General features: G+C 31.3%; 1 protein-coding gene across 1 annotated transcript; it reads left to right on the plus strand.

The window, feature by feature from the left end:
- Positions 1 to 430: 430 nt before the first annotated feature.
- On the plus strand, positions 431 to 3,477 carry LOC128957459 (zinc finger protein 91-like). Its single transcript, XM_054303224.1, has 2 exons — positions 431 to 1,849; positions 1,934 to 3,477. The coding sequence occupies exons 1-2, from the start codon at positions 547 to 549 to the stop codon at positions 3,322 to 3,324; spliced, it is 2,694 nt and encodes an 897-aa protein (XP_054159199.1). The 5' UTR covers positions 431 to 546; the 3' UTR covers positions 3,325 to 3,477.
- The last annotated feature ends 11,577 nt before the right edge of the window (positions 3,478 to 15,054 follow it).

A 15,054-nucleotide genomic window follows, 5' to 3' on the forward strand; every position in this document is an offset into this window, starting at 1 on the left:
CTCTCTCTCTCTCTCTCTCTCTCTCTCTCTCTCTCTCTCTTAAAATGTTTATAACTATGATATTAACTATTTTTTAATAAGTATTTAAATTTAATTTATTTTTCCCCTTAAATTAATAAAATAAACATAAAAAATACAAATTATAATTAAATTATAAGTTTTTAAAATACAATTATTGATATCCAAAATAATTATTGATATAATGTATTAAATATTACATAAACTCTATTAATAAACTTAACGTTTAATATTAATAGCATTTATAATAATAATAATAATAATTGTTTTAATATTTAGCACATTATTCATTGTATTTATAATTAAAAAAAAAAATAAATAAATTTAAATAATAATAAAAATAATTCAATGTTTACATCATTACTGTATGTGTTTTGTTATTATTATTATTATTATTGTTATTATTATTACAAACTTTTTTTTCCCAACAATTACTGTGAACTCAATAACTATTTTGCGATAACAATGTGATGACCAAACATGTGATGGCCATCGGGTAATGATTACCGAAGAAGACACACACACACAATGGATGACTTGAAACGGGAGAATCAACGATTGGCCAGCGAACTGGCCAAATATCAGGCCGAGTGTCGGCAAATGTGGTCATTGAGACAATCGATGCATAGAGTGGTATCGTTTGCATCGAAATTGCAATCCGACTGTCGGTGTCCACAGTTTGAACAGTTTCGCCAGTTTGGCGGCCAATTGATTGCCGAATATAACAAAATCAAGTCATTCAACCAAAACACGGGAACTCTGCCGATGATTGGCAGCCAACAGATGGTCAACAAAGATAGGCCGACAAAGACGACGGCCACCGCCGCCGCTGTTGCCAACAAATCAGCCGTTCAATTGGCTGCCGATAAAAGTCCACCAGTGATGATGAAGACAAAGTCATCGACAAACAAGAAGACAACTGTTATCACTATAGTAGACGATGAGGACGACAATGACAGCCAAGAAGTGATAGTCGATGGTGTAGTAGATATTGACAACAATGTCGTCGTCGTCGGCGTCGACAGTAACCAGCCGTACCCTGAGGTCAACATTTATCTGTGCGGCAAAGGCGGCTGTCGCGAACGTTTTGCAGCTGTTGAACCACTTCACCAACACTTGACCGATGTTCACAAAGTCGAGACCGATTTTGCCGAACTTAGACAACGACTTACTGTCGGCTACTATATTAAAACAATGAAGAGCTTGTCAACGAAAAAGGCGTCGACACTAATCAAAAACAGTTTGACTACTAAAGCGGTGACGACGAAGACAATGACGACGCCAGCGGAGACCAATCTGACAGCCGGACAGCCGTTGACTATTATGACCAAAGATGGCAAACAGTTGACAATTCCGTCGTCACTTTACAGCAACAACAACAACAACGGCAACACCGGTACTATATTGTTAGTGCCGACGTCGACGACGACGACGACGCCATCAAACACTGGCAACCATTGTATTCATTGTAATAAAAGTTTTGACAGCAGTGACCAACTGACCGATCATTTCAAGACAATACATAAGACTGATACAGTTATGAATAACTTTTATCGGATACCGGTCGGCAGTGCCAGCGGTGGTGAAGCACATCTAATGGTTCCCATTACTGCTAACACAACATCGACAGTGGCGCCGGCAGTAGCCTCCGTACCCATTGTGGCCTACCGTAGCTTTAAAGTATCGGCATTTAATCAGTTTATATGCCGACACTGTTCGTATCGTTGCAAAGGATGCGGTACTCATCGAAACAAGTTTTCGGACGCCACACTCGCGGCCTTTATGCGCGAACATTTGGACAGACAGCACCCGAACTACCGGAGCTCGTTTGGTAATACAGTATATAAAATCAAATCAAAATCACTTTTTATACAATTTTTTTCATTAAAATCAAAATTATTATTTTGATTATTAGATAAAGTTTTGGAAGCGAAAGCCCGAAACCAGTCCCTAATGATGGAGTGTTTGCAATGTAATGAACTGTTAGACGGAACCAAACTGTCATTCATACAGCACCACGGCTTATGCCATTCCGCTGCCAACAGCGCTGCCTATAGTCTATGCTGTGATTCGTGTACATACACTACCCAATCCTACGAACTGCTTGTCAAACATATTCATCTTTATCACTACGAAGTTTGTCTGAGTGATGGTAATAAAGTTATAGTGGGATCTACTGGTATTGTAACTGTTGAACAACAACAACAATCCGATGCCAACAACAACAACAACACTACCGCTGCTGATGCTAACGAAACGATTACCGGTAATGAACAACAAGTGACTACCACTACTACTAATGATGAACTACTTGAGCATCAGTTGATAGAGACAGCCCAACAACAACAACAACAGGAACCGCCAGCGGCGGCACCGTTAGCTGCCGCTGTTGGCAAAGTTTGGACTGCACCCAAACGCTATGCTTGTAGTCAACCTAAATGCCAAAAACAATTTCGTCAAGCAATCCTACTGTTAAAGCACGTGCGAAACACGCACAAGATTATCGAATGCGACAAATGCGGCGGCGAATCGTTCAAAAGTGTCCAACTATTGAACGCCCATCTACTGAAATGTCATCGGGAGTATCTGATCCGATGCAATAGTTGCGATTACTATACATTTTGGCCAGAATTTCACGACCGACACATACGTAATAATCATACGATTCCCTGGTCAGTATGTCCGTACAAAGATTGTGGCCAACGTAGGCGTACGGCGGGCGGTATGGAAAAACATATTAACACTGTTCACAAACACCAGCACCGGCCTCATCGGTGTCCGGAATGTGATCAACGATTTTTCTCAGGTCAACAGTTGACCTCACATTTGGCTAAACAGCATCGGCAGAGTGTCTACAAGTGCCAGGATTGTGGTTATAGTAGTTCCAATAAGACAGTTGTCGACAGGCACCGGGAACAGAAACATACCGATACCGATAGAATCTATAAGTGTAATGCCGACGGCTGTACGTTCGAGACTAGGCTGAGGAATGGCCTACAGAGACATAAAATGCGATGGCATAGTCAGCGACACGTTTGCACGTTTCGACAGTGCGGTCGAGTGTTTACAGTTAATGCCGAACTACAGCGACACTCACTTAAACATCCATTTCCACACGTATGCGATCAGCCTAACTGTGATCGGGATTTTCAATGGAAAACACTGTTAGATCGGCACCAGTATGTCGTACACAATGTTATACCACGTAAAAGGAAGCGTAAAGGCCGTTGTAAACCCGCTGCTGCTGTCGATGGTGTTTCAGACACACCCACTACTACTAAATTTACTATAGGTATTACTAAATAACCAAATAGTTAGCAACTGTTAGATAGGTATATATCTGTATGATTACAATGGATTGCTTGGAACTCCAGATTCATTATCAATAGACGACTGTCCCCTTTGATTGATAACTAACTAACTGTTTGATTGATTGATTTAATGAATGAATGGCAAAACATTTGTTTTATATAAAATTATTAAATAAATCTAATTGTTTAATAAATGTTGTTATAATTATTATATAATTAAAAAATACAATAAATACTGTAAATAAATTGTCTGTTAATGTGATTATTATTATTATTATTATTATGTTTTAATAATATAGTGTATAAATTTTTTTATAAAAAAATTAATAATAATTAAAAATTGTTTTGTATATTATATAAAAAAAATTTATTTATGTTTTTTGTTGAGGAATGTGGTGAAGGGTTTGACGAAAATAATTATATTAAATACAAGAATAATTCATTAGATATTATAATTATTTACATTTTTATTATATATATTAAATTTCTTTAATTGTTAGCATTTTAAAGCACTTTTATAATAATAGTAATAATAATACTTTTTAAGGCATAAAATAGCATATCTTCCCCTTATATACGGTATATACCGATACCGTTAAAAAATCGTGTCCAACCTTCACCTCAATTGCTATAAATATTGAAACTTTTTTTATTATAAAAAGTAAGTTAAAATCAACAAAATTATTTGTCTGACTATCAAATAACTCAACACCTAATTTCACTGTATTTTTTTGTTGTTGTTTTAGAGAGATATTAAATATCATTTAATAATTTATTATAATTAAAACACACAACACTTTATACAGTATATATATGTAAACTTAATGTGTTAATTAAAAGCCTAATTTTATAGCGATTTTTTATGGGTTTAATAAATACACAGTTTTTTTTTGAAAAATAAATTTTTGCCATTGTTTTTACTGTATATACATGTTTTAAATTATTCTGTATAAACATAATGTAAAAATTCATAATCAGTTTTTTATTTTATTTTTTGAAAAAAAATTTATCTTTTGTATATATATATACAGTATATAATATATATATATATATATTATATATGTTGTGGTACTCAATGCCATCATTGCCAACGCCTCAAGTCTTTTATACAAACAGGTCTCTCATGTAATGAAAGCGTCATTTTATTTAAGCAAAACTTGTGTAATAATAATAATAACATCACTACTAATAATAAAACCCAAAATATCTTTATGATAAATATTTATGTAATAATTGTTTGTTTTTTTGTCAAACATTTTTGCCGTATTTAGTCAAATCTTAATACACTTAACACTTATAAAAATTGTTGATTAATATATATACTGTATATATATAAACCCATTAAATAAATCTATTGAAACAAATTGTGTGCTAAACAAAACAACTACAAGATTGCTAAAAAAAATTTTTTAAATATAAAAATTAAGTTAATTGTCTAATTATTATCGTTAAAAAAAATCGTTTACTTATATATACTGTATTTTAAAGTGTGATTCAAGTGATAAATATTTTTTTTATTATTATTACCGTAATATTATTAATAGTAACAAACAAATGGCTGAATCTATAATAGATTATATAAACTTAATATTTCGTGTATTGAGATATACATTGGTTTCACTCAACGCTATTGTCATACTGTTTGCCCTTTATTTTATGATATCGGGTAATGGTTTGGGCGGCGAACCCCTCAAAATACAGACGTCTGTTCTAGTAGTTTACTCGTTAGCTATAGTGGTCGTAGCAATTGTGGGCATTGTCGGTGCCATTTGGTGGGGTAGTAAAACTAAACTGCACGTCAACATCATTATGGGTTATGTAATAACTGCTGGCGTGCTTATGCTTATCGGTATAGTGTTGGCCTCAATCTATGTCCGCAATATGACTACGGCTGACATTGTATTTACCGTATTTGCTGTGATTATCAGTTTCTTGATTGTCAACTCATCACTTGGTTTTGCCTACTCTATCAGGAAGACTAAAGTTTTAAGACAACTCAATGTTGTCACCGCTTGAATCAAAAACTAACCGTTTTTTTTTTGGAGGGACAGGTTGTCCACTAAATTATATTATATATTCAAAAAACATCCGAAAACTATTATATTTAATAAATCCTATTATATTGTATTTTACTATTATTTGATAATGGGATTGTTCACATATTACGTTCGCACTTTTTAAGAAATCTAGACCCCTCCCTCCCCTATGTAGTTATTTTAAAAAATTACGTTCACATTTCCATAACTGCTAACCCCTCCCCCCCCCCACTACTAAAAATACCATATTATCTAAATGCGAACGTTCTTAAGATCACTACCCCTCCCTTCAAGTTCGAACGTAATATGTGAACCACGCCTAATTTGATACATTATTACTATATTTTATTAATTAAAAAATTTTTGTAATTATTTTTAATTATTTGTTGTTGTATTTTGTTATTGTTATTGTTGTATATTGTTATATATATTTGTAAATTTAATTATATATTTATCTTAAACTTTTATTTTAACGTTTTGTTTCAACGTTTAAAGCCATCAAAATCGGTGTCAAATATAAAAAAAAATTTTTTGGGTACCAAATCATATCAACAACTTTACTGTTGTGTTGATATTATTAATTAAAATCAATAATAATAAGACAATTATATATCTATGAAATTGTAATTAAATTAATTAATAAAAAATCATTTTAATGTCCAAATTTTATTTTTATTTTCAATCAATGGTTCGAAATTACAGATGTTTTACAAAAAAAGTTTTTATTTGATTTACATTTTGATCCAAACGGATGGATAGTTTGTATTTAATTTTTTTTTTTTTAAATTAATTGTTTAAAACTTATCGAAGTTTTTCTTCTTTCTTTTTTTTGTTGTTAATAAACCAAAATATTAATCATATATCAGGGTTAAGCAAGGTTTTGGATTTTAGGGGGGGGGGGGGTAGACCGGGGTAAAATTTACAAAATTCTCAAAAAATCTTGGGGGGGTATTGGGTGGGGTAAGATTTTTATTGCATTTTTAAACGGCAATTTTTTCAAAAATCCAAAATCAAGGGGGGGGGTCTAGAGAAAATTCCCTAAAAATTCCTTAAGTTCCCAAATATTCCCATGTAAATTCAATAAAATTCCCACAAGTTCCCGTATAAATTCCCGGGAAAATAGGTAAAATTTCCAAAAATATAAAAAAAACTTAAAAAACTTAAAAATTAACAAAAATTTAAATTTAAAAAAAAATTTTTTAAAATTAATAAAAACTTAAATTTTAACAAAAAAAAATAAAATAATGTATTTAAGATTTAAAAATAGTTGATAAAAGCATTAATGATACACTATGAGTTATTTTTAGTATTTTAATAATTTTTAACTTTTAACATAATTAATTTTTTAAACAATACTTAATGTTTAGTTTGTTATATATTTTTATTTTTATACAAATACTGACTGAATACTACTTATTTAACTCAAATTTCGTTAAAGTTTAATTATATTAAGTACAAAATTTAAAATATTTTTAAATTTTTTATTTAAAATTTAAAAATTATTAATAAAAACAAGTATTTATTGTTTTATTAACTTCTTAAACTTATATTTAAATTGTAATATGATTACTCTTTTCAACAAATAGGTAATTTTTAATTTTTTAGTTTATTTTAATTAAAATAATGTTATTTTTTGATGACTTTTAACGTTATTTTAACTATTTTTAATCAATAATTAGATTTTTATAAATATTAAAAACATAAAAACACTTACTAAAATAGTATCAACTAAAATTAAAATTTTTATAAATTTCAAAAAAATTTTCGGCGCCGAAATTTTAGGGGGGGGTCATTTCTCCTCGTTTTTAAGCGACAATTTTTTCAATTTGGTCAAAAAGTCTGGGGGGGTAAAATCCCAATTTCTCGATCTTAGGGGGGGTATTTTGGCCTTACCCCCCTACCCCCCCTTACTTAACCCTGATATATATATATGACTGTATAAAAAACATTAAAAATTTATTACAAGAAATTCATATTAAAATCTGATTTACAACAAAAAAAACTAAATAATTATTTTGTCGATCTTTATATAATTCAATTTCAATTAAAATCATTTCGGAAAATAATTTATGCTTTTTATTGGCATTAAAACAAAGTGTTACCAAATTGTCTTTAAAAAAAACTCCTAAATAACAGGATGTCTATATATATATATATTTTTATTGTTGAAAATAATAGATCCATTAAAAAAATGTTTAATTGATTTATATTTTTGTTATGTTGTTGTCGATGAAATATATTGTTGTCTACCCGTCTCAGACATTAGGCATACGTGCTGTAGATTGTAGATAATTATAATAATAATAAGTGGACAGTTAGATATAACCCATACCTGGGTTCACATATTATATTAGTGTGAATAATATGTGAATAATAATATAATATGATATTACATAGTAGTATATACATATATATATATACCAAGGTTAAGCAAGGTTTTGGATTTAGGGGGGGGGGGGTAAACCGGGGTGAAATTTTCATAATTCTCGAAAAATCTTGGGGGGGGGGGGTCGTCCATTTAATCTTTTTGTAGTTATTTAATAATTCTTTTATGAAAATAATTATCAAATACAACAATAATTGATAGATATTCTAATTATTTACATTTTTTGATATTAAATTTGATAATTGATTGCATTTTAAAGCACTTTTTTGGTCATTTTATACATTTTTTACATTAAACTAATCAAATACAAATTTTTAAAAATTATTTTCATCTTAAACTTTTATTTTAACGTTTCTTTCACATTAAAAGCCATCAAAATCGGTCTCAAATCTAAAATTTTTTTTATTGAGTACCTAAATATTGAACAACTTTACACTTATACAACTGTATTGTTATTGTTAATAAAAATCAATAAAAATTTATTACAAGAAATTCATATTAAAATTCATATTGATTTACAATAATAAAACAAATAATTATTTTGTCGATCTTTATAATTCATAATAAATCATATCAGAGAATAATATTTTATGTTTTCATTTGCATTAAAAAAATTGGTAACAAATTGTCTTTAAAAATGTTAAAAAATTGATTCATATTTTTGTTGTAGTCGTCAATGATATATTTACTGTTGTCTACCCGTCTCAGACATTAGGCATACATGATGTTGATTGTAGATCAGTAAATAATAATAATTATTATAAGAGGACAGTTAGATTTAACCCATACCTGGGTACACATATTACTTAGTAGTATATATACATTACATTTAGCTCACGGAAGCGTTCATTATAGTCCATATTATAGCCAACAATAAAACTGTTTGGTATTTCAAAACCGATATCTAATTGTTATTTAATATAAATCAGATCATTAAGCACTGGTAGGTCAGAAGCATTATACAGTATATACTGTACTTACAATCGGGTCGATAGCCATTGCTTAGTGTCGTACGTTTAACAAACAAACTGATTACACGACACGATTTCAATTGGTAGTCGTCTAACAATTTTAGCAGCGATTGCATTGTCTTTCCCGTATCGATGATGTCCTCAACGATCAGTATATTCTGTATCATATTGTGGTTAAAATTCTTTAATAATCCTTTTATGAAAATAATTATCAAATACAAGAATAATTGATAGATATTCTAATTATTTACATTTTTCACATTAAATTTGTTAATTGATTGCATTTTAAAGCACTTTTTTGGTCATTTTATACATTTTTTACATTAAACTAATCAAATACAAATTTTTTTATATTTTATTCATTAATTTTTTAAAATTATTTTCATCTTAAACTTTTATTTTAACGTTTCTTTAACGTTAAAAGCCGTCAAAAATCGGTCTCAAATCTAAAATTTTTTTATTGAATACCAAAACATTGAACAACTTTACACTTATACAACTGTATTGTTAATAAAAATCAATAAAATTTATTACAAGAAATTCATATTAAAATTCATATTGATTTACAATAATAAAACAAATAATTATTTTGTCGATCTTTATAATTCAATTTCAATTAAAATCATATCAGAGAATAATATTTTATGTTTTTCTTTTGCATTAAAAACCAGTTGAGAATGCTAGAAAGCATTGCCAGAAACAAACTTTAAAAACTCATATATTAGGGTTTGCATTTTAATAAGATTTTTTAATTAAAAATAAATAACTCAATATTATATAAAATTTTTATTTTATTTTAAACATATAAATTATTAAATACAAGATTTAAATAAAATTAATTGATAAAGTAATTAAGAAATTTTTTTTTAATTATTTTTAAAGTTAATCATTAATAATAAACAAATCCAAATAGTATTAAAAATGAGAATATTGTTTTTTATATAAAATTATAGATTAATAACAATGGATGTAATAACAATGCTTTAAATATCATTGTTAGTATTAATATTGTTTAATATATCTTCAATATTGTAACGGGCCTGACTTTTATGGCCAGTTACAAGGAACTGTAGCTCAGTCGCTCAGCTCAACTTAAGTACTCGGGGATCGAATTCAGACAGTATGTCTGGTCCGATAGTATTGCAGTTCTCGTAATCACCCTTTCGATGTCGCGGTCCTTTGTCTTGACTTCAATTACCTGCCGATATCCCTCATACTTCACACTTAAGACAAACTATCACTCAATGCACACTTCAATTGATGATTAAATATATTTATTAATTATGTTAATTACATATTAGTTACAAAAATAGAAGTATTATTTAAATTGAATGTTTCGTTTGCCTTAAAATGATTGACAAGTCTATCGACTGCTTTCTTCAAGCGTAGGCAAGAGAGTAAAAATTATTATAGAAATTACTTAAAATTACAAATTATTATAATAGGAAAATAACTGAACATCAAGTAATTCATGGAAACTTTCGATAAACTTATCAATAATTCTTTCTCTCATATGACTATCATTTCACTCTGAATTACAAATCTATTAATAATATAAAGTTTGAATTATGAATGTATGAAAAATCTAATAATTATATTCAGAAATTCAATATAAAAGTTGAGGTATTTTCGGCCCCTTTCAACTTCCCCACCCATAGAGTTGGCCAGTCTCTGGACACTCTTACGATATCTCTAGTCGTTATCTTCGTCGGTAATGTCGGTCTCATTGTCTGTCTCTTCATTATCTCCCGACTTGTCGTTTTCATCTCTCTTGTTGTCGTTGTCTTCAATGGGTTTCGGTATCAATTGAATATTACTCCAAATATTGGCACATATTTTCGTTTTCATCTGCTGTTCCTTAATATCGATTTCTTCTGATGTCTTTGTGATAGTCATTCTCATGTTTTTCAATGGACTTGTTTTTCTGAAAACACATTTAATGGTCGACTCGTCGTCTGACTCTTCATTTACGGTTTTCATCGACACTTCATTTGTCTCTTTTTCGGTCTGTATTTCGATTTTCTTCATTTCATTCGGTATTTCGTCGAATGATATCAATTCTCCGATCTTTTGTGTGACTTCATCGACTTCCTTCGACGAATTGATTACCTTTACTGAGGTCTGCGGCTTAATCTCTTCGAAAACTCTTGTTATCGTCGGCTTCGGTATATTATCTCTTTGTGTTTCAGCACATTTGCAACAACATATTGGTACTGAATGCGTGAATTTTCTCTCATACGGCTCGGAAGCTTTATATGTCTTGTGGTGACGGTTTAGTGGCACACATTCATCCACACTTATTCTTCCTCCGATAGTCTTGATGAGCGTATCTATCATCGTTCGGTGGTTATCAATGGTTTCGCGGTATTCCTTTCGATCCTTGTCGTGGTCTTTACCGGCTTTTAACAGCTTCTCTGTCCACTGTTGTTCGGCTTTCAACATATTGTCCATCTGTTTGTTGACCTTTTCTCGAAGATTGTTATTCTCTTTCTCCACATATAAGATATATTCGCTTTTATCTGATACTTCATATGTGTTCGTCTGATTATCACTGATCTGATTCTGAAGTTTTCTATTAACTTCATTGGCTTTCGCGATGTTTTCTCTTTGGATTTCCATCTCTTCGATCAACTGTTTATTATCGTCTTTTAATTTTTCAATTCTCTTCTTCTGATCGGTAATTGTCTTACTCTGAACCAGAGTTATCTCTTGGTACTGAATAATGATTTTGTTTTCATAGTCTTCGTCTCTTTCATTTGATTCATCTGTTCCGAAGTCCTGTTCTTCTCTATAGTTGTCGTTAGTTTGTTGACATCCATTGTTTCGGCTTTCGGTTTTGTGATCGGTTTTCGACATCTCATAATATTCTTCTTTGTGATCGTCATAAGTGATGTCTTCGTTAACTCTTCACTTAATAATGATTTTCTCTCTCATTCTATAACCCTTTTCTTAATTTCAAGTTTTTCAAATTTCAAGTCTAAAGTTCATCTCATATTATATTTCAAAATTCCTTAACTTTCTCTAAATTTTTATATTATTTTGTTATATATTATTAGTCTTTGATTTTGAATATGTTTTTATATAATATTGCATTTCATTTATATTCATAATATTTTTCTTTCCTTTTTGAAATGCAATCGTCTTCTATATATTTTACTGTCTATCAATGCCTAACCATTTCGGTTGACATCTATTTCTTTTACCTCTTCTGATATCATCGACTTCTTTGACATCTCTATCAATGTCTTCTGATTCCTTTTGCTTCTTATGTGTCGACTTTCTTTCTGATTTCTCTTCATTTTTAATCTCATTCTCGAATTCATATGGCAATCTTCTTCGCGATTCTTCGCTTCTTTCATAATATGGTTTTAGTTTATTTATATGAATAATATCAAATCGTGGCATTTCCGGATCTGTTTCTTTCACGATGTAATTGACTGGTCCTGCCTTCTTAATCACTATATACGGTCCTACGAATCTCGGCAACAATTTTGAGTACTTTTGCATTTGCAAATGTGGTCTCAAAACTAGTACTTTCTGTCCGATCTCGAACTCGTATGCAATTCTCGACTTATCGACTATTTCTTTATTCTTCTGTTGATACTTTCGAATTGACTCTTTGATTAAATCTCTAGCGATTTCTAATTGATCCAACTCTTCTTCTCTTGTCAGCGGTTCTTCTGGGTTTTCATATCCCATTCTTTCAGCTAACGGGTCTATGCATTCTCTTCCATAAAACAAATAAAATGGTGTCTTTCCCGTCACTGCATGTCTTGTCGTATTATAGGCTCTCGCGATATGTCTTACGTATTGATGCCAATCTCTTTTCATTCCTGTGAGTATAGCTAATGATACTCCAATGACTTTATTAAACGTCTCGGTCTGTCCGTTCGCATTTGGCGTATATGAAGTCGTCGTTATGTGTCTTATCGCATAATTCTCATAAAATTTCGTCATTCTTTTGCTACAGAAATTGGTTCCTCGATCTGTAAGCACTTCTTTCGGCTGTCCGAACTCTGCGAATACTAATTGATTCAAACAATTGATAATCTCTTTATCGGTCGCTCTCTTCAATGGTCTTATCATTGCAAACTTCGATAATCTGTCGTTAATCGTTAATATATAATTGTGTCCTTGAGTTGACGGTATTAACGGTCCTACTATATCCATACTTATTGATGACCAAACACTTTTCGGTACATCCATCGGCTGACTCATTCCTCTTCTTTTACTGGCGTCCATCTTTCTGAACTGACATTTATGACATGTCTTTACATGTCTCTCAATATCTCCTTTCATTCCCATCCAATAGAAATTACTGCGGACTCTATCGTACGTCTTATGTTTTCCTAGATGTGATGCAAATTCGTGACAATGATATAACACTTCTTTGATTAACGTTTGTGGTATACATAATAACCATCGCTCATTTCCATCTGATTTCATATCTCTGTAATATAATATATCTTTATGTATAATATATTTCTTTTCATATCTCTCGTAGTCTTTTCGATTATCTATTCGATTGATAAGTATCTGTATTATCTGTGATAACTGTTGATCCTGTTTCTGCTCGAATATCGTCTGTTCTCTTGATATCTTCAATTCGTTTCCGTCTTTAGCGATAAACGATTCTTTAAAACTCTTTATATTCAGACGAGTATCCATACATTCTTCTCCGGTTTCTTCCATATTCAATGGGCATACTTCTGTATCAAAACCGTTCGGTAGGTTTCGACTCAAATAATCCGCATCCACGTGACTCTTACCACTGTTGAATCGGATGTCTAAATCGTATGACTGTAAAATCAATCCCCAATTACTCAATTGACTATTCGGGTTTCGAAATCGTAATAAATGGCATAATGCATGGCAATCGGTGATCACTTGAACACGTCTACCATTAACATAATGTCTTAGCTTCTGTAATGCAAACACAATACTTAAGCATTCGAGATGTGTCGCACCCTTCACTTGTTCTGTATATGTCGTCGATCTACTAACACATGCCAACAGTTTCGGACCTTCTGGTTCGATCTGAAGTAGATGTGCTGCTATTGCTAACTTCGACGCATCTGATCTCAACTGTAATTCGTATTTCGGATCATAATAAGTTAATACAGGCGGTGATAGCACTGCATTCTTCAATTTCAGATATGCTTCGTTTTGTTCTTCATTCCAAATCCATTTCGCATTCTTCTTTAGCAATCGATGTAATGGTTCGGCTATTTCTGCAAATCCTTTGACAAACTTTCTGAAAAATCCAACATATCCTAAAAATGATCTCAATTTTGTCACTGAGTCTGGTGCTGGTATATTTGCCAATGAACTAACTCTTTCTGCATCTGGTAATAGACCTTTGTCTGTAATCATGTGTCCTAAAAATGGTACACTTTTCATACACATTCTGCATTTGCTTGGCTTCAACTTCAAGTCATATGCTCTCATTCTCTCGAAAATCTCTATCAATCTTCGTATGTGTTCTTTGAATCCTTTACTGTAACACAGTATGTCATCCATATAGAAAAATAAGTATTTTCTAGTCATCGGTCCTAATATCGTCTGCATTACTCGACTACAAACTGCTGGACTCAAATGCAATCCAAAAGGTAAATAATTAAATTGATATAATCCTTTGAAAGTTGTAAAACTTGTAACTTCTTTTGTTTCTGGTGACAATCTGATCTGCCAGAAGAAACTCGCACAGTCCATCGTTGAATATAGATCTGTATCTGCTAAACATGTAATGAAGTCTTCCATCAACGGTATCGGATAACTATCTCTTCTCAGAACTTGATTTACTTTTCGATAATTGACACAAAATCTAAGTGTCCCGTCTCTCTTATCTACTAATACTACGGGTGAACTCCAGGCTGACTGACTCGGCGATATAATTCCTCTTTTCAACATATCTTCTATCATTTCGCTGAGCACTTCTTTTTCCTTCGGTGATGTCTTATACGGTTGACATGACAACGGCTTTTCCTCACCTACTGGAATCGTATAGTCTAACCCTTTGATTCTTCCCAATTCGTCATCTCCTACTGCAAATCGATCTCTAAATTGACATAATATCTGTTGTAAGACTTCTGTTTCCTCTTTCGATAAGTGTTTTCCTGTTTTAAACATTTTCAAGAATTTTTCTTTTTCTTCATCTGACATCTCTTGAGTTATGTTTTCTGTTTCGTTGAATGGTTTCACTGATCCTAATAATTCTTCATTCAACTCTTCTTTAGTCTCTATGACTTCCGTCGTATCATTCAATTTATTTATCGTTGCAATCGCACTATTCTTCCGAAGTCTATGTTCGGTATTCTTCTTATTTCGAACGA

This window comes from Oppia nitens, unplaced genomic scaffold (assembly GCF_028296485.1).
Source record: "Oppia nitens isolate AA-2021 unplaced genomic scaffold, nextdenovo-longstitch-racon4-pilon3 scaffold3_pilon_pilon_pilon, whole genome shotgun sequence".
Classification (NCBI taxonomy): Eukaryota; Metazoa; Arthropoda; class Arachnida; order Sarcoptiformes; family Oppiidae; genus Oppia; species Oppia nitens.

Coding starts and splice junctions, on each gene's coding strand:
- LOC128957459 (XM_054303224.1), top strand. CDS start 547: ATGGATGACTTGAAACGGGAGAATCAACGATTGGCCAGCGAACTGGCC. Junction 1,850..1,933: donor GAACTACCGGAGCTCGTTTG/GTAATACAGTAT, acceptor TTTGATTATTAG/ATAAAGTTTTGGAAGCGAAA.